This window comes from Paroedura picta, chromosome 15 (assembly GCF_049243985.1).
Source record: "Paroedura picta isolate Pp20150507F chromosome 15, Ppicta_v3.0, whole genome shotgun sequence".
Classification (NCBI taxonomy): domain Eukaryota; kingdom Metazoa; phylum Chordata; class Lepidosauria; order Squamata; family Gekkonidae; genus Paroedura; species Paroedura picta.
Window position 1 is genome coordinate 16,317,121 of NC_135383.1, and position 26,924 is coordinate 16,344,044.

At 51.9% G+C, this 26,924-nt stretch overlaps 1 protein-coding gene across 4 annotated transcripts in view; it reads right to left on the bottom strand.

Annotated features, from left to right (window-relative positions):
- SMG6 (SMG6 nonsense mediated mRNA decay factor) overlaps positions 1 to 26,924 on the bottom strand; it is a 90,086-nt gene that overhangs the window by 13,235 nt on the left and 49,927 nt on the right. For all 4 annotated transcript variants that reach the window (XM_077312575.1, XM_077312574.1, XM_077312577.1 and 1 more), the window contains exon 13: positions 20,434 to 20,635. In XM_077312575.1, the coding sequence (XP_077168690.1) occupies positions 20,434 to 20,635 (202 nt within the window). The remainder of the gene's footprint in view (positions 1 to 20,433; positions 20,636 to 26,924) is intronic.

Genomic DNA, 26,924 nt, shown 5'->3' on the forward strand with positions numbered 1-26,924 from the left:
ACACTCATGTAGAGTGTGTATGGATGTTTAGTGAGCAAGGCAATCTGGCCTTGCTTACTTGCTGGTCAATCGGCTTCTATTTCCCCATTTGAGATTGAACCCGGAAAGGCCCTTGGATCCGGGGATGGAGTCCTGGACTTCTCCTGAAGAGTTGGAGTAGTTTCAAGAGTGTGGATTGGAGAACATTGCTGAGCCACAGACTTGCATTTGTCCTTGTCCTTAGTCTTTGCCCTCTTGGCTGGTGGCTCGGAAGAGGGGCGATAAGCTGGAGGTGTTAATCTGGGAGGTGGATCCAACCACATCAATTCTGAGGACACGATAATGGATAATTTTTCTAGGGTTGACTTGGATAACAGCTCCGATGCTGTATGGCTTTCTCCCACCATGCTTCTTTTAAGTCTTGACTGCCGATCCCCACAAATTTGGGGTGTAAAGCATTGGCAGGCCTTACATGTGGGGATGTTTGGGGACGTTGTGCCCCATTTGTTTTTCCAAACAAAACGACATAGGTCATGTTCATTGGCTTGGGTCATCTTCGCCCCACAACGGGCACATTTTTTGAAAAGGGTTTTCTGAGCCGTAATCACTCAGAAGCCAGGACAACCTCAGCAGGCTGGTGAAAGCAATTCCTCAACAATGTGAATGACTGGGAACTCCAAACAGATGACCCTTTCCTTCAGTAGCAAAAGTGGAACTCAGGGCGGAAACTCTGCTGTGTGAGAGCATGTGTTTCCTGGGTGGGAGCAAGTTCCTGGCTATGGCACTCAGTGACCCCCTAAACACTTTTAGTGGCAAGAACCTCTCCAAAGGCAGGCCTGTTCATGCGCATTCCCCATGTGGGATTGCACAGATCAATTATGAACTGCCAGCTTCTCAGGGAAGTGAGTATGGACACGGCCTAGTCTCAGCTGATGGGATTTATGTGCGTGTGCATGTGTGTGCGTGTGAGACAGACATGCTCTCCCTAGCAGAAAGGGAGATATATATAACACAAATTGGCACCTTTGAAAGGAATAAGCTTGACTGTTACACAGAAACCTTCATCAGGTAGGGAAGTTTTTTTTTTAATTGGCATTTCAAACCAGTTTCCTCATTCATCCTCTCTCCCACTTTCAAACCTCATCCTTTTCCCTTCATAAGCTGAGAACAGAATAGGAAGGAAAGGGCGACAAGATCTTGTTGGCTCTCCTGGACGTCTGTGGAGCTTTCAATACCATCACCCACAGTGACCGACAAGAATTCTGGGGCATGAGCTTCCGAGAGTCAAAGCTCTCTTCGTCAAACATGGATGAGGGGAGCTTCAATGGTTGAAAGCTTACAATCTGAAAATGTTGTTTGTCTTGGGGTTGCTACTGAACTTGAATTGGACTGTTTTGCTGCGGACCAACGCAGCTACCCTCTGAAACGGGGCTGCCCTCTGAGATGATCGATCACAGCATCCTTCTGGATCACAGGGTTGGGAGGTTTTCAAAAGGCAGCTCTGTTCTCTCCTCTGGGCAGGCCATGGAAGATGACACTGAGAGATAGCCACACTCATAGGGGACACCAAAAGTCGTATCCTTGCTCATAAGCATCTAGACCAGGGATGGCCAAACTGTGGGCTATAATTCCCATGAGCCCCTGGACTGTGGATGGGCAACCAGATGAGATTGAAGTGGGAGTACAGTTGACCTGGGGAATGGGCGTACAAGCTTCTCCTGGGTGGAGTCACAGCTCCCCAAAAGCACACTCATTGCCTGATGGTGCGGCTGGATTGGTTGCTGTCCCTAGACGAGCAGATGGCAGTGGTGGCCAGAGTGTCTTTTACAAGACTAGGTTGCTTCATCCCTGGAGCGTGGCCACCGTTGTACCTGCCTTGGTAACAGCCCAACTGGATTACTGAGCTGTCCTCTACGGGGGACTGGCCTTTGAAATTAGTCTGAACACATGGAGGCGTTGCATGCATGGAGGCTTCTGAGGCTGCTGCCTCAGTTGAGGGTCCCGGTTACGCTGTTTTATTTCTGCTTTTGCTGCTGTTAAAAAGGTCTTTAAACGGGCTGTATGAAATTTGCTACCCAAAAGTTTTTAGTGCCTGTTACTGTCTTTCCTGCTGCTTTTAATCTTGATCCCTCCCCCCAACCTTGTTATTTTTATTACTGTGTTAACTGCAAGCTACCACGGGTACTCAGAAGGGTCAAAAAGGTGGGGTGTAAAGTTTCCAAAGGAATACAATAAAGACAAAAAGAAGAGAAATAAAGACACATCCTTCTTCAGGACATTGGCAAGGAAGGATTCCGGGAGGAAATGACGTGACGAGCGCTTGTGACCTCCCTCAGTCAAAGCTGGTCCAACGAAGATCTGCCATGGAGCCATCAAGGTGGTTCTACTCCCTAGGAAGGCCCCGCAGGCACTGTGGAAAACTATGGGGCATGCTTCAGGGACCATCGATTTCCATTTAGCCATGGAGCTTAAACAGAGCATGAAAATAGTATTCTTCTTGAGTCCAGGTTGTTGGAGACAAGCTGCTGCCCTGCTTGTGAACTTGGAGGGGGGAGGAAACCGGTAGTCCATCCAGCCGCTGAAAACCGAATGCCGGACTGGATGGCACTTTGGCTCAATGCTGCAGAGCATCTCTTGGTTTTTATGGGCCGCTCAGCTCCTCTTTTGCGTCTCTGCTCCTACTCTTCTTAGTCTGCGTTTGTGCCAGTCACCTGGCCTGTCCCCGCTCCCCCAGTGAAGCCACCACTGTGCCAGGGAAAATGAATGGCTTTGCCCATGTTAGCAACTGGAAAAATCTGGAAGTCCACTTCCAGACACCTTTGATCTAAAAGCCTAGAGGTCTGGCTTAGAGAGCCCGAATGATCAGTGCTAAAAGGATCCCACAGAAGAGCTCTGTGGCCTCCAAAGCGCATGGCCCACCTGACCTCACTTTGCTGCAGGCAAAAGAAGGGTACAGGACTCTCCTCTCCAGAGTAGGGAGGCAAGCAGCAGGGAACAAAAGGGAGAAAGATTGTGCTGTGTATGGGGAGGATCCAGGACAGTTGGGGGGGTCGTGATGGATCCTTGGGGTGGAGGGGGATGCCCAGCACCAAACAAGCATTCCTGATCTAGACATCAATTTGGGGGTAACTATGGTTTCCAGGTTGGTGCAAGGCTCACAGAGAGAATATAATGTGGAAGGTTTGGAGCACTTTACAGTTTTCACACAGGGTTTTTTTTTGTTTTTGTTTTGTCAATTATAACACTTTAATGCCACCTTTTCTAAGCACTACTCAAGGCCATGTACAAAACTGCACAATCAGTAAATGTGAAGTCAGTGCGCCAAAGTTACAGCCAAGGAAGGAAGACAGGTAGATAGATAGGTAAATAGGAAGGAAGGAAGGAAGGAAGGAAGGAAGGAAGGAAGGAAGGAAGGAAGGAAGGAAGGAAGGAAGGAAGGAAGGAAGGAAGGAAGGAAGGAGGCAGGCAGGCAGGCATGCAGGCAGGGTAGAATTCTGAAATCAAAGGGCTTAAAAGCATTAACAACTAAATCAATTATTTTCTACTTATCTAAAATGACTGACAGAGGCAGCTGGACACGGCACTGCTTTCTTGTTAAGATTCGGGGGTATCTTTAACTGCGGCTCAGAGCCACCACTTTGCCCACAAAACCTCCTGGAGAAACCCCTGTCCCCTCCTGCTATTTTATTTAACAGGCAGGGATTCGTTTACTTAATTAACCATTTGTAGCCCACCCTGGCAGATATACCTGTCAGACATCAAATATCTAAAACTTACAGTAAGTTACAATTATACAGTCACCGACGTAAGGACCTTAAAAGCATGAGCACTAGAGCAGGCAGCAGCACACTCGAGATACACTCCTTGTGTGAGTGTGTGCACACCCAAAGAGAGGCAGTTTCTAAGTCCCCAGAAATTACGGTGCTGTGGACAAGTTAGAAGGGAGGTGACCCTGGGCTTAGTCCTGAATGGTGCTTAACACCTGGCATGAGGAGTAAGCATTGCTGGGGACAGCAACCAACTGCTATTGAGTTCTTCAGGGCTGTATAAGAAAACTGTTTTTTTGCTCAGTCTGTTTTTAATTTAATTTTAAATTTTAATTAATGGTTTTAACTTTATATTATTATTGAGAAATTGACGTACACCACCCTGAGCCGGCTTGCAGGCAGTATATAAATTAAATAATAATAAGAGTTGGTTCTTATATGCCGCTTTTCTCTGCCCAAAGGAGTCTCAAAAAGGTTTATAATCGCCTTCCCTTTCCTCTCCCCACATCAGACACCCTGGGAGGTGGGTGAGGCTGAGAGAGCCCTGATATCACTGCTTGGTCAGAACAGTTTTATCAGTGCTGTGACAAGCCCAAGGTCACCCAGCTGGTTGCATGTGGGGGGGCGCAGATTCAAACCCAGCTTGCCACATTAGAAGTCCGCATTCCTAACCACTACACAAAGCTGGCTCTTTACACCGAGCTAGCAATAAATGAAAATTACCCCACCAAAGCCCTGATTTTCATTACCAGAGCCCGAGGGACCGTCTGAAACCGCTTTCAGAGCAGTGTACAAAGGAATCCTTGCCCCTTGGGAACATCCGGGATTGTAGTTCTGCGAAGGAGACAGGAGCACGCTCAATAAAACTGCAACTCCAAGGATTCTTTGGAAAGGGAGCGAAAATCATTCAACCCTTTCCCAACAACTGTGAACTTGCAGCAGACTTCAACAGTTTGGTGCTGGAACTCATGAGGGTGGGCCCTGTGCTTAACCTTGAGTTCCAGTATGGAGATTCTGGCTTTTAGGAATTTGAATTTTGTTCCCAGACATTCTGAGAATCACTAGGACAGTCTTTAACTTTTTTAGCATGGAGAAGCCCTAGAAACATGCTTCAGGCTTTGAGAAGCCCCAGAAGTGGTGCAATCGTCCAGAATAGCTATGTACATGCTCACCTAGGTCCCTCCCCTTCCTACTCCTTCCAGCCTCATCATTGGTCATTTTGAAAGGGGAGGGCAGGCTGACATGACCATATATGGTCACATCACCCATAAATGTTTAACAAATTAAAAAAAATAATTAATTCCCACTCGTTTGGGAAATCCTTCCAAAGCCATCAAGAAACCCCAGGGTTTCACAAAACCCTGCACTAGGAAGAGGCTTTGGATGCTGGTAGACCCCCCATGCTTGCGAGGGACAGAGAGCTTCGAGTGGCAGTTTACCCAGTGCTGAATTAATAATATGGAACTAACGGCAGAAGCAGAAAGCGAAGTCAGCTGGGCATAGTGGTTAAGAGCAGCAGCGTCTAATCTGGAGAACCGGGTTTGATTCCCCCATTCCTCCTCCACATGCAGCCAAGTGGGTGTCCCTGGGCTAGTCACAGTTCTCTTAGGGCTGTTCTCGCAGGGCAGTTCTGTTAGACCTCTCCCAGCCCCACCTACCTCGCAGAGTGTCTGTCATGGGGAGAGGATGGGAAAGATGTTTGCAAGTTGCTTTGAGACGCCTTTGAGTAGTGAAAAGCGGGAAAGAAAAACCCCAACTCTTCTTCTCCTCTCCGAGGCATCTGGGAAGGCTAACTCAGTGCATCCAAGCAAGGAGAGATCAAGAGGAAGGAGCCACAGAGACCTGCTCAGGCCTGGAAAGAGATCGAAGAGGCTGCCCATGCGCCCCGCAGCCTAAGAAACCCACCAGCTCGGTAGCACAAGGAAAGCGGCTTTCTTCTCTGTTTATTGGTGACACCTTCCGCCAACTCTAAGAACCAAAACCTTTGCTTACGTTACTTTTATTTATATGGTGCAAACTTTAAAATTATTCCATGTTTTGATCCACCACTGCCCTGGGGAACCCAAGCTGAATGGGAAGGTGGCACTGAAAAGGTTTCAAACAAAAGACAATAAATAACCTTCTGGGCTGCCCACATGTGGAATGAGCGGAGCAGACTAAACATCTGAAACCGCCCGCTTGGTCCATCTCCTCCTCGGTCTGACCAGCAGCGGCTCTCCGGGGCCTCAGGCAGGAGGTCCTGCCTGGCACAGCTCCCTGCGGTCCTTTAAACTGGTGGTTAAACCTGCCAGGAGAACATGTGCTCTACGGAGCGATGGACACTCCCCTTCAGGAAGGCTCAGCCAAGATGCCATCTGGTTCTCCACAAAGCATTCCACAGTCCTGGGCCACAGATGGGGCCCACCCAGCCCTCACGACGGCAAGTTGGCGGCAGCCGGAAGAAATCAACCCCGTTCATGAACAATCTCGTCCTTGAGCCAGCCGCACCTTTGGCGCGACGCTTTCTGGTGCGCCCTGTGCTGCTGCCGCCTCATTTGGTGGTCCTTCTCTGGGCACGTAAAGGCGACTGTGGCATCAGCGCACAGCTTGGGCTCCCTCTTGCCTCCTGAATGGCAGCGGTCCTCCGAGGGGCTTTTGCACAACAGCGTTGTCTATAGACGCGCTGGCAGAGGCCTGGCATGCTCGCTAGCCGTTTGCACAATGCCTGGAGCTCCCCGGACAGCACTGGCTCCCAGTGGTAAGCCCCGCATCGCGCCTGCCAGGAAGATGGCCTACTCAGGGCAGCTCCAGCATACCAATCATTTCCGGCTTACTCCCTGGGGCTTGACACAACTTCAGGCTGTCCCTGAAACGTGGCCCGTCTTCTGGGCACATTGTTCCGTCCTTCCCACAGGTAGCCTGTTTGGCTTCTGAGCTGCCGTTGGCTGTTGACTACGCACATTCCAGCCTCTCTTCACACGAACACATGAAGCTGCCTCAGGACATCGGTCCGGCAAGGTCACGACTGTCTAAATTGACTGGCGGCGGCTCTCCAGGGTCATGGGCGGAGGTCTTTCACATCACTTACTGCCTGGTCCTTTTAACAGGAGACGCTGAGGGATCAAACCTGGGGCCTTCTGCATGCCAGGCCGACGATCGACCGCTGAACCGTAGCCTCTTTTTCACAGCCTTGAAAACCGGGGAAGTCTTTTTTTCTGTCCACGAAATAAGCCAGGGGTAGTCAAACTGCGGCCCTCCAGATGCCCATGGACTACAATTCCCACGAGCCCCTGCCAGCATTCGCAGGCACTGGGCACAGCGAGCAGGAGCGTACCATGGGCAAAGGGGGCCTTTCCCTATCTCCCACCCTGACTCCGGGGGCCCCCTTCCCCCATGCCCGACAAAACAGGCCGTGGTGCGAGGGACGAGCATGCTCATTCTTCCTTGGATTAAAATGGAGAAGCCCTTCAAAGAAGAAGGGGAGGTGGGCAGGAGGCACACACCTGCCCTTTAGAGCAGGGATAGTCAACCTGTGGTCCTCCAGATGTCCATGGACTACAATCCCCATGAGCCCCTGCCAGCATTTGCTGGTTTAGAGTTCAGCCTGGCTTGCCACCTACTCAAGAGGAGATAAGGAGCCCCATTCCCATGCCTGGGCACGTAACATCCATCTCATGATGCTCCTGATCGGATCGGGGCGAGAGAGAAACTGGAGATGCTTTCCTTGGGGAGATCGAGGTGGAGGCTCAAAAGCGACACCCCACGTTCGGCCGCCTTCTACGTGGGGACACCCCGCATGGGGAGACCCCACGTTTGGCCGCGTGGGGCCCAGCACAACAGGGACTAATGCCCTTCCCGAGCTGAGGTCCCATCAGCAATTTCCAAGCCCATCGGGCGGTTTCGCGATGAGGATGGATGGGTCACAGCCAGCTAGTGACAAATGGGGGAGGTTTCATTACCCTGCTTGAAGGGAGGTAGGAGAACACCACAAAGGGCGCCCCTCTCAAGTAAACACGATGCTCCCCGGGTCAGCTCTGTCCCCACCTGGCCAGGCATTTTAGCTGACGCCCCGAAACGAACCATGATGACAGGCAATTGAATATTATCTGCTCCCACTGACAACCCCCTCCCTCCAGCGCAACAGCACAGAAATAGATGCTACAGCCGGCAGCCTCTGTAGCCTGTGGCTTGGCAAGCAGGCGGGGCACAGCAACCGAAGCGCAGAGGACCACAGGGATCCAATGCTGCCCAGAGGCGAGGTCCCTTGCCCACAAAGGCCACCACCAAGAGATGCGTAATGGGAAAAGGAAACTCGGGAGGGAACCAACCATTAAACCCCCTGCCCTGGAGCAGGAGGCAGCAGCTGCTGTTCAGGAAGGGATTCTACCCTTGCTGACCCCATTCAACAGGCAAGGAGATCTGACTCAAGCCTACGATCTGGGCAAGGTGCTGAACTTGAGAGAGGGAGAGAGAGCCTGGACAAGGGGAGCAGGACGTGGCATGCCAAGCAGCACAGAGACACGGGGCCTGAGCTCTCCTGGCATCTTACAGCAGCAGACAGCCTCTGCGTGGAGCAGCGTGAAAAGGAGAATGGGGCAGCCCTCCAGGCCCCTTCCTGACACCTAATTAATTATCAAGCAGCATCACAGCAAAAACGTCCGGGCAAGTCTTGGCATGAAACGGAGGGAATGAACTCTCTAGCAAACAAAAACATTTCCTTTTGCCTCCTGCTTTAGCCCCAGGCCCTGATGGGTTTATTGGTGTGGGGGGGGGGGGGGGGAGAAAAAGGAGAAAAAAAAATGGGGGAAGCGGTCTTTCTCCACCGGCTCACACCAAGAGATCCCCATCCCATACTATGACCCATCTGAGGATGACACGCCCTCATTTCCTCCCAAGGGTCTTGCCAGGCGCATCCCCCCTCAAATAGTTATTATTATAAGGTTATCCACATGTTTTATAGACCGTTCTTATGTAAACCGCCCCGAGCCTACGGGGAGGGCGGTATATAAGCATAATAAATAAATAAATAAATAAATAAATAAATAAATGAATGAATGAATGAATGAATGAATGAATGAATGAATGAATGAATGAATGAATGAATGAATTTACTTGGAATTTCTGGGGGCAAGGAAGGGGAGAAATCTGTCCCCAATCAGTCACCAAAGTCGCCAGAATCCCTCCCTCTCCAGAAATCCAAACGGATGCAAAAATGATGCTGAGGCCATGTATCCATTTCCTGCACCTGTCAATCAAAGTCCCAGAGTGCATTCAAAACTTGGGTTTGTCTGTGACGAGAATGACAATGTATCTTCAGACGTTCGCATATCCCCTCTGCCCTGGTGCATGGAATGGGTATGGAATGTCTTCCGGGTTGAAAAACAGACAAAGCAGCACGTGAAGAAGACCAAACGGCGTTTAACTAACAAACCACGTCTTGTTTCTTACCAGCAACCCAGGATTACAAAATGAGCCCCGATGGAGACATTAACACGTGGGCGGGGAGGAGGGTTTCTTCTAAGCTTGTCTTTTGAACAGAACGGAAGGAGAGCGCATAAGCCAGGCTATTGTGTTCTGACAGCTCTCTTCTGCTTTTCTGGCCAAAGAAACAGAACCAATTTTAACAAGGTTTAAGATTAGAAGCAGGTCTTGTAAAAGGAGCTGTGGAAGAAACTCGACTTCTGGGCCTCGCCAACTCCAAAGCAGCAGGATGGGAACCAAGGGCCTGGGATAAGTGCTTCTCTCGGCTGGCTCAAAGCCCTCACTCCTCTTGCTTACCCCGTGAGCAGGAGACCAGCGTTCATGGAGATACAAGAGAGCCAGTTGGTGTAGTGGTTAGGACTGTGGACTTCTAATCTGGCGAGCCAGGTTTGATTCCCCACTCCCCCACATGCAACTAGCTGGGTGACGTTGGGCTAGTCACAGCACTGATAAAGCTGTTCTAACTGAGCAGGAATATCAGGGCTCTCTCAGCCTCACCCACCTCACAGGGTGTCTGTTGTGGGGAGAGGAAAGGGAAGGTGATTGGAAGCCGCTTTGAGACTCCTTTGGGTAGAGAAAAGTGGCATATAAGAACCAACTCTTCTTCTATTTCTGTAATCTCAGGGCTCTCTCAGCCTCACCTCCCTCACAGGGTGTCTGTTGTGGGGAGAGGAAAGGGAAGGCGATTGTCAGCCGCTTTGAGACTCCTTCGGGTAGAGAAAAGCAGCATATAAGAACCAACTCTTCTTCTATAAGTCAGGACATACTCTTCTTCTCTGGGTTGAGACCACATCAGGCTCTCCTCCACACCCCCTTAATCCAGAGAACATCATCTCTAACACAGTCCCCTCCTGGTGACCCTGGTATCTACCCCACATCCAGGTGCATCTGTTCCCACCAAGCCAGAGGCATCACTTTTTCTGGGGAGGCTCCTTGATGTGAATCCAACAGAGGCAAGGACATCAAAGGGCCGGTTGCAGTGCAGGTTCTTTCCATAAACTCACAGGAATGCCGGTGTTCTAATGCAAATTTCAGTAGCTGCGCACTTTTTTTTTTTTTTTGATATTGCCAAAGTTAAAAGGAAAGTTAAAAGGATCTGTCCTGGGCCCTGTGTTGTTCAACATATTTATAAATGAATCGGATGAAGGAATAGAGGGGGTTACATATTAAATTTGCAGATGACACTACATTGGGAAGGGTAGCAGACAGAATCAGAATACAGGATGATCTCGACAGGCTAGAAAACTGGGCTAAAATAATAATTAATAATAATAATGATAATAATAATCAGTAATGATACATGTCAAGTTCTCCATTTAGGTAGGAAAAATCATATGCATCACTATAGGATTGGCGAGACCTGTCTTGGTGGGAGTATGTGTGAAAAGGATCTGGGGGTCCTAGTAGACCATGCACTGAATATGAGTCAGCAGTGTGACTCAGTGGCTTAGAAGGCACATGGGATTTGGGGCTGTATTAAAAGAAGTATAATGTCCAGATCATGGGAGGTGATGTTACCGCTTTACTCCACTCTGGTAATACCTCACTGGAGTACTATTTCAGTTTTGGCCACCACAACTGAAGATATGAAACTGGAGCGTGTCCAGAGGAGGGTTACGGAGATGGTGAGGGGTTTGGAGACCAAGTTGTACGAGGAAAGGTTGAAGTAGATTGGTCTGTTTAGCTTGGAGAGAAGGCGACTAAGAGGTGATATGATATCCATCTTCAAATACTTGAAGGGCTGTCATATAAAACAGTGGTCCCCACCCATTTTATCACAGGGGACCGGTCAACGCTTGACAATTTTACTGAGGCCCGGGGGGGGGGGTAGTCTTTTGCCGAGGGACGTTGCCACTGCTGCCTGAGCCCCGGCTCCACTTGCTTTCCCGCTGGCGCCCCTGACTTCCTGCCGCCCACTGGGGGGCGCTGCCAGCAGCAGTTGCGCAGTGCCACATTGAGGGGGAGCCCCAGACATGGTGGCTGCTGGAGAGCACCAAAGGTGAGCTGGTGGCAGAGGGGCAGGGCAGCCCCAGAGGCAGCAGCCGGGGAGGAGGACGAGGAGGAGTCGTGGCCCGTTACCGACTGATCTACGGACCGGTCCTGGTCCCCGGACTGGGGGTTGGGGACAGCTGATATAAAAGATGGAGCAGAGTTGTTTTTCGTTGCTCCAGAGGGTTGGACCAGGACCAATGGGTTGAAATTAATTCAAAATACTTTTCGATTAAACATCCGGAAAAAGTTCCTGGCAGTTAGAGCAGTTCCTCAGTGGAACAGGCTTCCCTGGGAGGTGGTGAGTTCTCCTTTGGAAGTTTTTGAACAGAAGCTAGATAGTCATCTGACAGAAATACTGATCTTATGAACTTAGGCGAATTGTGAGTGGGTGGGCAAGAAGGGATGTACCAGTGTTTGTCTCTTGTGGCCCTTCCTTGCATACCCAGGGAATTGCTGATTACCACTGTGGGATGGTAGGTGAATTTCAGTCAGTCCTAGAGGAGATCAGCCCGGACTGCTCCTTAGAAGGCCAGATCCTGAAGATGAAACTCAAATACTTTGGCCACCTCATGAGAAGGGAGGACTCCCTGGAGAAGAGCCTAATGCTGGGAGCGATCGAGGGCAAAAGAAGAAAGGGACGACAGAGAATGAGGTGGCTGGATGGAGTCACTGAACAGCCGATGCGAGCTTAAATGGACTCCGGGGAATGGTAGAGGACAGGAAGGCCTGGAGGATCATTGTCCATGGGGTTGCGACGGCTCAGACACGACTTCGCACCTAACAATAACTATCTTGCATCTGGATAACCTGATACAACAGAGTAGCAGGCTGCCGTTTCTAAAACCTACCCCCACCTTTGCTACATCAGCTAAGTATGTTGAATACCTTTCCTCTGCCACTATATCACCAACTAGCGCATGGTGGCCCCACAAAAAACACCAGTGACGTCCTGAAAGGCCGCTTGGTTCCTCTTGATAGGGGCACTGGGCTTCCCACCAAGCATGGGTGGATGGGACAAATGTGGCATTGGTTGTAGGGCAGGCATCGCAAAACTTGTCCCATGGACGGCCTGCCCACTGGACTCCCCTGCAGGATTGCGGCAGAGCTCTGCTCTGGGGGCCGCTCAGAGTGGTACTTCTGTCCCCCAGCCTCCGTGGATCCTCAGCGGAGGGCCACATCTTTTTTTAATTTGATATAATTATCTCCTTGGAATGACTGTACGCAGCCCCTCTCAGGATCTGAAGCAATTAAGGGAAGATAAATTTCTTTTTCATGCAGCGAGCTGTCAAACGGATGAAGCAATTTCGTTCCCCATTTGAAGTGGAAGCTCTGGGTCATGCCTAGTTTATTTGAAACGGTGCCATCACCTCGAGCGGCTGATCTTATCTCTCCCCGCTCCCCCTTCCAATGGCAGGGCACTGCCGCAAGTGATGACACCTGGCCCAGCGCCAGCTCCTCCCTAGACACAGCTCAGGAAAAGGCTGCGGGGGGCTCCGATCCAAGGCATGGGGGGGGGGGAGAGGAAATAGTGTGGGTGGGGGGAGCTAGGAGCAATACGTGGCAGTGGGGGGGGGGAAGATGGGCACTGCAGGGCGAGGGGCGGTTCCCCCCCTTTTCTTTCTGCGTGTCTCGTGACGATGGCGTTTTGTGGCTGATGAAAAAGGGACGCTGGGATGGGGAAGGGGGGAACTGTCCGCTTTGCCAACTGATCTGCAGAGGAAGTGGGGAGAGCTTGCTCGGCCTCTGCCTGTTTCGGCCTCCAGAGCAGGCTTGTGCCGCTCCTAAACCCTGGGCCTTCTGGGACCGAACCCTGGTGGGCAAGGCCAGAATCGGGCAGATCTCTTCTCTCTCTTTGCCGGTCTCCCCCGAAAGGGGCACCAAAGGCCCCATGCAAGGCTCCTGGGATGGGGCTGGCTCTGGAGAGTGGATTTCTTTAAAAAGAAATAGCTGCGGTGATCCCCTTTGCTAGAGCCTTTGCCCCGGCAAGGTATTTGCAGGCTGTGGTCTCTCTCCCCACTCCTGAGGTTTTCAGATCAGGAAAGGAAGTCGTTACCTGATGTGGTGCTGTCAAGACATTAAGAAGTGGTAGGAATGCCACTGGGAATTCCAAATCCAAACGAGGAACCCGTAAATCCTGCGTTTCGCTCCTGAATGCTTCCTCGGTGGACCCCAACAAGAGCTTTACTGCACAAGTGCCCTGGGGCCCCGAGATAATATGCACATCCCAATGAGTTTCTTCATGAGTTTAACTGCAGATTAAACATATAGAAAACTGTAAGGAATGTACAACCTAGGGGAAAACATTATCTAGAGCCCCCAGGTGCAGTAAAGTTTTTGTTGGGGTCCACCGAGGAAGCATTCAGGAGCGAAACGCGGAATTTACCGGTTCCTTGTTTAGATTTGGAATTCTCAGTGGGGTTCCTACAGCTTCTTAATAGCTCTGCAGTATTTCTAGGATCTGTTTGTGCATTAAGAGCGTTGGATAAAGCTTTTCTCCATATTGTGCCCATTCTTATTGTGTTGTCTTTATATAGTGGATTTCCCCCCCTTGTATAACTTATACACTGTATATCCCATTTTATAAATTTTGACATGGTGCCGGGACGGGACACCTGGGGGGTTGTGGAGAGTTCAGAAAAGGAAAGCAAGGCAGACTCCCCCCTCTGGAAGAAAGGGGATCCTGCAAACGCAGTGGCCCACACTCCAAATCCTCAGATCTGTGTCCAGCGACTGGCCCTTACCTGGCTGCCCCCTTCTCCACTGTGAGGAAGCACTAAGGGAGCCCCACCCGGTGAGCAGAGCGGAAAATTGGTTGGACACAAGTCTGGTGCCACTGTGGGCGGAGGGGGGGCGGCGTTTGGGCCTATTTCTCTGGGAGCCCCCCAGAATGAGCCTCTTCTGCTCCCTTTCTTCAGGCACCCGAGTCAGGGTTGTCTCCCGACAGCTGCTCGAAACGTACTCTAGTCAATGGATCCTATTTTCTTCTAAAAGACTGTTAATCATTTCAGCATGTATAAATCTGCATATGAATAAAACAATAGTTGGGGGTTTTTTTGGGAAGAAAAAGGCCCGATTTCTTCTATTTCACTTGATGCAGGCACCATCTTAGAGGAGGCAAAGAGAAAGAGAGAGAGAGAGGAGAGGGAGAATTGAGACGGGGGTTTGCCGTCCTCCGTTTCCGAATTAAAAACAATCTATACGAAATATTGTGTCGCCTCTTTCACCTTTTCGGAGCGTCTAAATTTTATAAGGGCCTACCTGGTTAAACGCTACCACTTATATTTCTCTGTATTATTTCTGTTTTGCATGCGAGGGCCTGCCAAAGACACCGAAGTAACTTAAAAACCCGGACATCTAGAGCGGTGGGAAGGGCTGTGAAGTCGCAGCTGACTTATGGCAACGTCGTGGGCTTTCCAAGGCAATAGGTGGAGGTGGTTTGCAGTGGCCTGCCTCTGCGTGGCAACCCTGGGACCCCCTGGTGGTTTCCCACCCAAGTCCAAAGTAGAGCCAACCTGCTTAAGCTTCTGAGAGCTGATGAGGCTGGGTTGACCTGGGCCCTCCAGGTCAAGGCAGATCCATAGGCTTCTCTGCCTTCCTGTGCTTGGTTTTCCAGCACACACCACTTTTTAGGAGACATCCACCCAGCCAGCCAGATCAGCCCTACCAAACAATGGGGTGACAGATATCGCAGCCAGATTGCCCTCATGTCCGACTGAATGGACTGAAAAATTTAGATGTTAGTATTTCGGGGCATTGCCCCATCTGCCTGCTATGGTGGAAGCATCACAGGGAGCAATCATGAGCGTGAGCCAAGAAAGGGGGCTCCCTTGACCAAATTATGTGAAAAAGGCTTGGGAGCGGAGCCAGGAGGAGGCAGCCACCTGCCCAAGAATTGCCGGCACTGCGGTTTAAAAAATGCCCAGACTGCCTTCCTGCAAAAGGGCTTACAGCAGGGGTAGTCAAACTGCAGCCCTCCAGATGTCCATGGACTACAATTCCCAGGAGCCCCTGCCAGCGAATGCTGGCAGGGGCTTCTGGGAATTGTAGTCCATGGACATCTGGAGGGCTGCAGTTTGACTACCCCTGGCTTACAGTATACAAAATGACGCCTCTGGCTCAGCGTGGAACACCGTCCCTGAGAGATGGTGACTGGCTGCCACTCATCCGTGGCACAAAAAGCAGGAATGCGGGTGGTGGCAAACAGCACTCTCTCCTGCAAAAGGCTCTTCTCTCTTGACCCAGTCCCCATGATGTCTCGCTCCTCCCTGCAGCGCGAGGCGACTCTTTCCAGAGCGCGCGGGCCAGCTCTTTGCTCAGGGCACCTGGTGGGAGACGGTCCCACGTGTGCAATCGCGCCTGAGTGCTGCATGACAGGCCCTTCAGCGAGAAGGGCTCAGTGGTCCTCCCTCCCTCCCCATCTACCTGCACAGCTGTTTCCTTCCTGGAGGCTACAGCCCCCAGTGGGACGCAAGAGGCTTCTGTAGGTGCTTGGGAACAAGACGAAACAGAAATCGCTTCACACCTGGCTCCAGAAATTACAGAATGCTGGAGTGTAGCCAACACAAGCTGGCAGTACATCAGCTCTGGCGGACATCAATTAAGTGGGCCGACAGCGGGGCTGCTTTCTGCAATCCGCAGCGCCCCAGAAAAACTTCAGCCGTCTCGGCACTGGAGAGCTCCAGGTGAGAGCCTTTCTGTTGGAATCCATGCCTGAGATTTATTGCTCCATTCAACTCCTACCCCTACCCCACGTTCTTCTCTTTCCCCTCTGATTCTGAGACATTTGGAGGCTTCCTCCAGGGCTCCTGTCTTACATCTCCGTGCTGCGCTGGCTTTATTTCGGCAGAGGTCCCCCCCCTCTTGCTGAGCAGGGAAATGCGTGCATGGAATGTTTCTTTATGACACCGTGATTGGCAGGTGACACCATACAAATGCTTTATGCTGGTGAGCCAAATTGGTGCGGGCCAGGACTGTCTTATCCTTGGCCTGAGCAACAAAGGGGTTGTAATTTTGATTGCGCTTCAGTTTCCTGTAGCCAGCTCCAGCAGATGCCCCTCTAGGGCCCTGGCTTTGATCCAGATATGGCAGCCCATGACCTCCAGGAAGTTAGAGCAAGGAGAAAAGGGGAGCATGGGGGGGGGGTATCTAGGAAGAGGCTTGTGCCTGCCTTGCAAAACTCAAGAGAGGGCCAGAATTCTGCCCAGCAATGCCAAAGGCTCATCCTTCCTGTAACATCAGATTGAACTGGCCCCCATTGCCCCTATAAAAGCATCACTCAAGCAAAGAACAATGAGGAGGGGGTCGCCAGACATTTCAGAGCGGCAGCAACCTAAAACCTCGAGTTCTATGCTGTGCTACCTCAAATTCTATAACAAGAAAGGCTAAATTCCATAACCTGAATAAATAAGATTCAGGTGGGTAGCTTTTGCGCACACGAAAGGTGAGACCTTGAGTATGTCGGTCTTAAAAGTGCTACTGGACTCAAAGTTTGTTCTGAATAAATCAGTTATTCCACCCTAGTGATGTGAAGGTCTGGTCAAAAAAATAAACAGAAAATAAATTCAAGAGTGTGTGTGTGGGGGGGGGAGACTTGTTTCCTTGGCAGCTTCCAAGGACCCCCCCCCCATCCATTTTTTCCCAACAGAAAAATTGGAATCTGGAGAGCACTGGGGAGAGGGGGGGGACACTCATAAGAAACATTTTTTCCTTTGGAAGGAGTCAAACGCTGCTTAAGACGAGGTTTTAATCGCTTCAGATGTGTAGTCTATGTAAAACAAGGCACAGCATTAGATCTAAAATGTGCATTGTTCTTCACAAGTTCAGAGTTCCGTATTCAGCCACACGGTTCCCTCAAGGGGATGGCATTTCCAGTCCTGATTGCTTCGATTCCCCCTTTGCTACAACCCCTCCTTGCTCTGTGGACACCCAGGAGCAATTCAGGGGGGCATAATGGGTCGCAGTGGGAAGAAGAGGGAAAGTCTTGCTCCATGAATGTTATGGATGCTCGGATGTATACCGGGTTATAAAATTTAACCCGATATCCAAATCGGCTACTGGTCCTATTGCAACTGTACAAAACTTTCTTTAAAAAACACCACATTCTCTAAGGCAAACATTGGTAGCAAACATGGCACCTAAGAGTTCTGTACTACGTGACACTTGTTTTTGAAATTTTGCTACCGACCGACACAGCTGCCTACTTTTTTTGAGTACAAAATTTGTGTTTTCTGCTTTCAACTCCCCCCTCCCACTTCTAAAGATACACACGCTAAGACGGCACACGGTAGAGAAGTTGGGAACCCTCCTTAGAACTGGGTATTATCTGCAGTTTTGCTGATGGAAAACTAAGGCATTAATTTGTCTAAGTCTCATACATCGCATGGTTTTTACACAATCTGTTATAAATAAAGCATTTTACGTAGTAAAAAGTAGTAAAATAAGATGAGGGCTGATGAGAATGGAGGCATGGCATCTATTTCAACCCCCTCACTGAATTTCCACCACCTCACCAAAAAAAACCCCAAACCCCGTTCTGTTTCCTCCCCTAAATTTTAAAATGTCTGTAAAATTTGCATTTCTGTCCACCACCAAGAATTGCTGGCAACTTGATAATATGGCACGATATAAATGTAAACCTATTAACACTTTCCTTGTCCTGGGGACTAGAATCCTGTATGGATCATTCCTCCATACACCCTGCCTTGCGAATCCCAATCACTACACATTTCTCCGGTCGTAGAGAACCAAGGAGGCCCTTTTCTCCCACAGATGTACACAGCTCCCATAAAGCCATGGGGTGTCCCTGTCCCCCCCCTCAATTAGCAGGTGCTCAACTCCTGCACAGCATTGACTGAGAAGTTAAAGCAGGCGTAGTCAAACTGCAGCCCTCCAGATGTCCATGGACTACAATTCCCATGAGCCTCTGCCAGCATTTGCTGGCAGACATCTGGAGGGCCGCAGTTTGACTACCCCTGAGGGATAAGAATGGGCTCTCCTGTCAAAAGGAACTTGTGCTCCCAGGAATAAACATGCCATGCAGAGAAAAGGAGAGTTCTGGGGCATCCTCCCCTCCTATAGGATATTTCTGAGTAAGTTCTAGTTCAGCTGTGTACACAATGGTTGTGCAGGGTTTCTAAGCCCCTCTCCCCTTAGTATTTCTGAAAAATCCTGGATCCCAACCCTGGCAAGGTATTTGGATCTGAGAGTTTTAGTAAGTTCCAGCTTTTTTTCAGGTCCAACAGACTCAAGGGAGATAAAAAGTTTTTTTTGTTTGTTTTTTTTAGAAAAGCTAGCTCGACGATGGGGCTGGCTTGGCTTCTCTTGTACTGCGGCACAGCAGATCCTAGAACCAACTTCTTCTGCAGGCTGCCAGACTGTTCCCGGTGGCACAGCAGCTTCTGGGCCTGGCTTCTCCTGCAGCACGGTTTAAACAGGACTATATAAGGAGCCAGCTCCAAGGCGAGCCAGCGAGAACAGTCTGCTCCACCAACCTGGCACAGCTGATCCTCAGAAGATCATCTGTGGCCCCTTTTAACTTTAAAAGTCTGACGAAGAACTGCTCCTGCCTCTCTGCTGTTTTTTGATCTCCTGGTAATTCCCAAATATATCCTGGATTATTTTTTATTCCCCTCCCCCCACCCCCAGTTTCCCAGAGAAAACCCAGATACATTCAGGAAACCGAAATATGCCGGAAAAATTACAATAAGATATTTTTTGGGGGGGTATATTGTTGGCTCAAGTAGATCCGAATGCATACCCCTAATGCACACTTCTCGTTTTCCCCACCGGATCTAAGAAAAACCCCTGTTTTCGCTACCACCCAGCATGGTCCACAACAAGAGTTCCAACAGAACTCTCCGTGGTGGTGCTATGCCTGGGAATCACAGGTGTCTGGGTGGCCCCAGGGAATCTGTAGGCATATAATGAACTTCCCCTCCTGAATGTGTGTCAGGCAAGAGGGGTTTTGGCTTTCAAGATGCCCATCCTCAGGACCCAGCTCAAGTTTGTAAAGACCGAGAAGAATTTCTATCCCCCATGCCTTACTGGCAAGACCTGCTGGTTGTCACCAGGAGGAAAGCCGGGTTTCCTCTTGCTAGCCCAGATGCCACTCCCTGGTCTCCCTGCTGGAGATCCTCACCCTGACTCTCAGCAACCAAGGGAAAGGGCTGGTGCCCCAGAACTGGTAGCAGGCACCCAGAACCGTTCCTTTGCCAGCCAGATGTAGACTGGCTCAGAGAGGCAGCAGATGTGGAGCAGCGAGACCAAACAGTGTCAACAATCTGTGCCAGTCAGCCAAGCCACATGTGCAGGACAGAGGTGAACCAGCCAAGCAAAATGTGCTGATCAGCCAGATCAGAGACGCATATAAAACCAGAGGCGGTTGAGGGAGCCTGCTGCTGGCAGTCCAGCAGACAAGGAGCCTCTCAATGCCGGATTGGCTTTATTTCAGAAGATGCAAACGACAGCAGGGAGTCAAGCCTGGGACCTTCTGCCTGCAGAGCAGGCACTTGCCCTAGCCAGCCGACACCTGAGTAACCACCCAATACTTCCCCGCAGTTCTGGCAGCTTCCAAGGACACTGGAGAAAGGGTGGACACTGGAGAAAGGGTGGACACTGGAGAAAGGGTGGACTCAGCTGCAAGGAGGGGAGGGGACTCTAGGGGCCCTGGTGGGTTGCAAGGACACTGTCCAGGTGTCCTCCTGGGTCCCACGTCCTGGTGCCTGCTGCTTCCCTGACAGCATCCTTTAGAGGAAGACAGACAGTCCTGCCTGCTTCCTCCTCACGTGGGGTCCTGTGGCCAGCCGGGGTGGGGAGGCAGGAGGAGAAGAGGAGGCTGCTCGGAGCGTGATGCAAGCCATTTGGAGCAGAGGGGGAGCGCTGCCAATGCAAGCTGCACTCTTTAAACAAGGGAGGAAATGACCGTATATACAGCATGCCAGCAAGCAAGCAAACACACACACACACACACATTTGCACACTCTCTCTCTCTCTCTCTCTCTCACACACACACACACACACACGCAGCAAAGGAAGTCAAGAGGGGTTTTCATGACAGAGCTGGATGTCAGCGGCTAAAAGGTCGATATTTTCCCTTAACACCCTTTCTCAATGACTTAATCGTGTTCCGTTTGCAAAAAAATGCTTCCCAAGAAGAAAAGGCTGGGGAGGGGGGGGGGGAGAAGGGGGAAGAGAGACACCACAGGGAGGAGGAGGAGCACTCTGCCCCGGCCTTAACCTTGTCCGAGGATTTCTCCACGTAGCAGGGCTCTTGAGGGGCGACCAGCAGCGGGACGAAACCCGAGAGCAGGCGATCCTCCTCCAGGCTGAGCAGAGCCAGGTCCTCGTCCGGGTCCTTGTAGAGGGGCACTTCCGACTGGTTCACGGCGGTCAGGATGTTGCAGAAGTTGGCCAGTGTTGCCCACGCGTCCACCGTGACTCTGGGGGGGGGGGAGAGGAGGAAGAAGAGGGAATTTGAGAACCTGCTCTCTGACTTGGCTAACCCAAATTCCCTCGGCCAAGGAGCTCCCCCTGTTGGCTGGGGAGTCAAGTGCCACTTTTTCCCACACGGTTCATCATTAACGTCCATTAGAACAGCGGTGGTCAACCTGTGCTCCTCCGGATGTCCATGGACTACAATTCCCATGAGCCTCTGCCGGCAGGGGCTCATGGGAATTGTAGTCCACGAACATCCGGAGGACCACAGGTTGACTACCCCTACATTAGAATATCTTCACATTAGCCTTCTCATTTGGGCCCTGGAGCTTAAACCAGATCCAACCGAACAAGAATCTCAGTCTTGTAGTTTCCTGTCATCTTCTGCTCAAACTCATGCTAAAGTTAGCATCAACCCTCTCCCCCCAAACATTTCTTTGCTCAGGCAGTGGGCTTTGACACCGGACTTCGCTACCCATTTATCCGCCCTCGGTATACCTTGGAGGGCTGGGGGAGGAAGAATGCTCAACCACGGGCTTAGGTGTTGAATTCGCCGCAGAATCCTGCAAATGCCAGAGCGAATGAGGGGGTGGGGGGGGGGGAGCAGAGGAACACCACCGAGCCCTAAGAAAATTCTAAGGCCGAGTATCAGATCAGGGGCTGTTCAGGGAAACTGGGGGGGGGGGGAGAGAAGGAATGCTTCCTCTCCCTCGTATTTTGCTCCAAAAATAACGCACGTGCATGTAGTTAGCATTACATATTTCAGGCAGCAAGACCTGAGCGAGGCTGTCAACGACAGAACGTTTTGGAGGTCATAAATTCGTAACGTTGCTATAAGTCGGAAGCAACTTGACAGCACATAACACACACACACACAGAGGCACACACACTTTCCCAAATATGAACAATGGGAATTCAGCACGACAGAAGCCCCTGTGGTGGAGCAACCAGGAGCACCACCCAAAGTCAAACCAGCCTCCAGTTGGACACAGAGGAAATCAAAAGAGGAAAGGGAAGGATGGGAGCAAACGCAATGCCCTGGACCGAGGCATACTAATCTGGTGGTGGTGGGTCTGAAGTGGGAGACCTTTCAAGCCAGCTAGCGGGGACAGAGGCAGGGCAGAGTGGCATGCCCTCTGGTCCTTGTACTCTTTTCAGACCTTCCCTGCCACCAGGCCAAGCCAGGCATCAGGGTCTAGAACAGCTGTCCCCAACCCCCGGTCCGGAGACCGGGACCGGTCCATAGATCAGTCGGTACTGGGCTGCAGCTTCTCCTCCTCGTCCTCCTCCCCGGCTGCTGCCTCGGGGGCTGCCCTGCCAGCTCACCTTTAGTGCTTTCTGGTAGCCGCCACAGCTAGGGCACCCCTTGGCATGGCACTGCGCAGCTGCTGCTGGCAGTGCCCCCCAGTGGGCGGCGGGAAGTCAGGGGCGCCGGTGGGAAAGCAAGTGGAGCAGGGGCTCAGGCGGTGGCAGCAACGTCCCTTGACAAAAGACGACCCCCCCGGGCCTCAGTAAAATTGTCAAGCGTTGACCGGTCCCCGGTGATAAAAAGTTTGGGGGCCACTGGTCTAGAAGACGCAAGCATACGCCAACAGTTATGCAATGGCACCAAAAACTGGCTTCGTTTGGGTCTTCTACATCTGGGTCGCAAAAATGCCTGCTAGATGGGAGATGTATTTCTGGGGAGCAGTGTGTGTGAACGTGATCTTGGGGTGCTTGTGGACTGTAAGCTAGATATGAGCAGACTGTGTGATGCAGCGGCAAAGAAGGCCAATGCAGCCTTGGGCTGGATCAACAGAGCCATCATGTTAAAATTGTAAGATGTCATCGTCCCGCTGCATTGGTCAGACCCCGCCTGGAGGACTCTGTGCAGTTCTGGAGACCTCACTGCTCAGCCTGGAGAAGAAGAAGTTGAGAAGGGACATGACTGCTGTCTTTTGTTGTCTGAGTATTTGTCACTTAGAGGAGGGCAGGGGAAGGTTCCTATTGGCAGAGCATTGGTCCTGCAGTAATGGGTTTAAACTATGTGTAGAACGATATCAGCTAGATATCAGGAAAAATTTTGTTTTTCGTGGTCAGAGTATTTCAACAGTGGAATTGACTGCCTAGGGAGGCGGTGAGCTCACCCTCACTGGTGGTCTTCAAACAGCAGCTGGACAGAGACTTATCCTGGATGCTTTAGGTTGGTCCTGCATTGAGCAGCGGGTGGGACTATAGATGGCCTGTCTGGCCCCTTCCAACTCTATGATTCTGTGATTTCTGGCTTCAGCTTAAAATCATGTCTGTGTGTGTGCAAAGAGCTATGTGGGTGGTGCTGCAACACCTTGCAGGTTGTGGGCAAGCTGCAGAAGTGGTAACTTTCTCAGTCTACCTACGACAACATGCAGGAGGCAATGGCCAACAAAACCATCAGGAGCCAAAGAGGTGGCTGGAAAAGATTCCCAGTGGTGGGAGGAAGGGTCTAGCCACACTCATAGAATCATAGAGTAGGAAGGGACCTCCAGGGTCATCTAGTCCAACCCTCTGCAGATTGGAAGAGATTCACAACTACCTGTCCGCCCACAGTGACCCCAATTCAATGTCTAGAGGATGCCCCCCCCCACCTCCCCAGAATTCCTGGTCAGTCTGGCCTGGAGTTTATCTTCACTAAAGGCGGCAAGGAATTAGGCAACAAGACAAAATGATGCCCAGATGGTCCAGGGATGGTTACTTTGTTCTGGTTTGGCTGTTGCAGATGCTGCTGGGTTCTTTTGTCTACGACGGAGGAAGGAAGGGAGGAATGAGGGGACCCAAGGAGGTCTGCCTGGCAACCATTCTCGGCCAGGGGAGCACCCGACGTGGCACTGCGGGAGAAGTGAAGCAAAGACCCCACATGACAGCAACCGGCGACGCTCAATGAAGAGAAATATGTGTGGTGGGGCTGGGATGGCGGCGGACGCAGACCGATAACACACTGGTCCCTTCCGAAAGGGAGAAGCGTTGCCTCCCAAGTCCCGGCCCTTTTTAAAAAATGTGCTTTGAAAACAAGGCAAGAGAAGTGGACGAAGCAAGAGATGCGACCTCTCCGCAGGCTAGAGAAAGGGGAACTGGAAGCAGGAAATGGAACCCTCCCTGTGCCAACCTCCCCCTCTCTGCGTGAGCTTCCCCAGGACACGCTCTCAAGGCCAGCGCGGGGTGAACGAGGGAGGGCTCTTGGCAAGGGGGGCCTCCCCAAAGCCCCCCAAACCCTTGCACGTTCACCCCCCCTACACACACACACACACACACACACACACTGCAAACGGCTCCAGGTGGACAATCTGCACTCGTTTATTTGCTGGATCCAACATGGGGGCGGAGGGAGGCCATCGGGCTGAAATGAAACATCTTGTTTTCAAGAGTGTCCTGGGAGCTCAGCGGAATGAGCTGCCATTAATCAAAGCCCAGCGCAGCACCGTCCGCAGGCCTGTGCCCTGGCGTGGACCGGCACGCTGGAGGGAAGGAGGGACCGGGGGTCTCTCGGTGAGCTCGCCCAGAGCCAAAGGCGAGAGCTCTCCGCTTGCCCGAGCCAGGTCTGGCTGTCAGAAACGTTTAAAGGTGGAAAAAAACCAAACAGCCCACCGTTGTTGGGTTTTTTTCCCCTTCTTTCTTTCTTTCTTTTTTTGCGGGGAGGGAAGGCCACGATGTCCGAAGGCCCTCCGTGATGTAATGGGAAACACTCTGCCTGTGCCACCGGCTTGAAAAGAAACAGAACCGGGAGGGTTAAAGGAACTGAACTTTCCGCGACCTTGATCTGCTCCAGAGGCAAATAATAAGAGGAACCATCCCCTTGCCCCATAGCCCGGAGTTTATCCTTGGGGCCAGGCTGCAGAGACAAGCGCCGGATGCGCCAGGGCAACTCGCAGGCGTGCTGCCCAAGGGGGCCACGCTGGGCGGAAGAGGCTCCGTGCTCAACCCCCCCCCCTTGCCCCCCTGAGCCAGGGCTGCCCGGGGAGGAGCTGGGGGTGCGAATCGGGAGCGCTGCCCTTCCCATGCAGAACTGCTTGCCAAGGCTGCGGGCGGGACAGGCTCTCCTGTGCCCACGGTGCCACCGGAGGGAAGGGGCAGCGGAAGCTCCCTTGGCAGAAAGGGCATTTCCAGAGCAAGGTGTTTTACGCCCAGGGCGCCAACTGCAAGCGCATGACCCAGCTTCGCTTTGTGAATCAAAAGGTCATCTTCCTCTTGCTGCTTGTGGGCAGGAGGGGGGGTGGGGAAGCAGCCACGTGCTTGCCGAAGAACGATGCAGCGCAAATCACGGGTGCTCCTTAGCAGGCGGCCGGCCGAGGGGAGAGATGAAGTGCAGGGAGGGATGTGGCGGGGAGTGCCCGTTGGCGGCCTTGCCCGTGCCGATGGTGGGCTGGCTCCTCCTTGGAGAATCACTGGCCAGAGCACTGTCGACGGTGCTGATTGCAGGGGTCGCTGATGGCCACGGGGAAACAAGATGCCTCCTGCCTCTGAAGCGGGGCTCTTCCCGTTGGCCTGACCAAGCCCCACCTTTGCATAACTGTCCCCTCTGATGCCGGTGAGGCTGGGGGAAGGACTGCTGAGGTCAAGGCCTTTCCAGATTGGCCGGGGTGAGCTGGAGAACTGGCACCCTCCTCACCAGCATGGCCTGGCGGGGAAGGAGCCTGGGGCGTGGGGAGGGGGGGGGGTTCTGCTGAAACTCACCTAGGGGGCAAGTGGGTGGGCCCAGAGGCGGACCTGGACGGGGCTGCTGGCTCGTGGGGCTCCCATCGCGGCAGAACCTTGGCCTGCCTGGGGCCTTCTCACGCAGAGCGGCGATTAGTGCCGAACACAATGACCCCATGTTCCAGGCCTGCGGGGGCCCCACGGAGGTGGCCGTTTCCTGTGCAATACCAGCCTGTTTAAACACTCACACACCAGCCCCACAGCTGCAGAACAAACCCGGAAAAGGCTGCGGTGGAAGGAGCCCAGCGCTGCGCTCCAGATGGCAAAGCACTTGGGCCTCTCTGCTGCTCTCGGGGATGAGAGGGGAAAGGCATTTCGGTGCCCCCCCCCACAAATAAAATTGCCTGCCCTAAAGCAAGGCTGTCCTCATGGGCTGTATTGAAGCCCCCCTTTCCCCTCCCATTTCTGGAAACTTCCAGGGGAGGCATGTGTATAGTGTCCCTCGGTGGAGTGGCTGGCTCTGCCGTGCTTGGGCATCGATTCCTGGCATGACAGGTGCTCCCCCCCCCCAAATATGGCAAGGCGACTCCAGGGAACAGGGGCTGAGTGGGTGGCTCAGATTGCCCAACGTCTGCACTGGGGTAAGACAGCCGCAAAGTCTGCGCTTTGGAAGAGGCTGCTTCTGGAAGGTAGTTCTACGCCCAGGAAGAAAAAAAGGGCCTGTTTGGCATGCAGAAGGGCCCTTTCAAATAAAGGGTTTCAGGGAGTGGGACCGGGTCTCTCTGCCAAGAGAGAGAAGGACCAACAGGTGAGAGGGACCAAGAGTCCACCTCTGACTCAAGAATTTCACCTCTACTGAGCTGGCCAACCTGCCACCAAGAGAGGTCCACAAAGGCTTCCTTCTCTTTTTCCACAGAAAAACCATTAGCCCCCAGCCTGGAGGCACAGTCAAAGGCTTCTTCCCTTGGCTGCTTCTGCCCCAGGTCCTTCACACTTGCCAGCCTCCAACTCTCCCCCGGACCTTCCCTGCCTACTTAAAAGCCTTCTCATTGGAACGTGACTGAAAACATTCCTCCCCTCCCTAGCTGGCCCCCAAAGGCCTGGAAAAGTCCTTCCGCAGCCTGAATCCTTGGCATCTCAGCACGATTGATTCTCCTGTCTGGATACAGGTTTTCAGGGAGCTGGGAATGTGCCAGCGTGTGCAGGCTGACCATGGAGCCCTCTCCAAAATGCTAGAACTCAAGGGCATCCAATGAAGCTGACGGGCAGAAGGTTCAGGGTGGACAAAAGGAAGTGCTTCTTTACAAAGAGAGTGATGAAAACGTGTAGTCTGCTGCCAGAAGGTGTAATGAGGGCCACAGGAACAGATAGCTCTAAAAGGGAATTAGACAGATTCGTGGAGGATAGGCCTATCAGTGTCTACTAGACATGATCTGATAACCATCTTTAAGTATTTAAAGGGGTGCCATATAGAGGATGGAGCAGAATTGTTCTCTCTTGCCCAGGAGGGATGGACCAGAACCAGTGGGATGAAATTAATTCAAAAGAAATTCCGTCTCAACATCCGGAAGAAGTTCCTGACAGTTAGGGTGGTTTCTCAGTGGAACAGGCTTCCTCGGGAGGTGGTGGGTTCTCCATCTTTGGAGA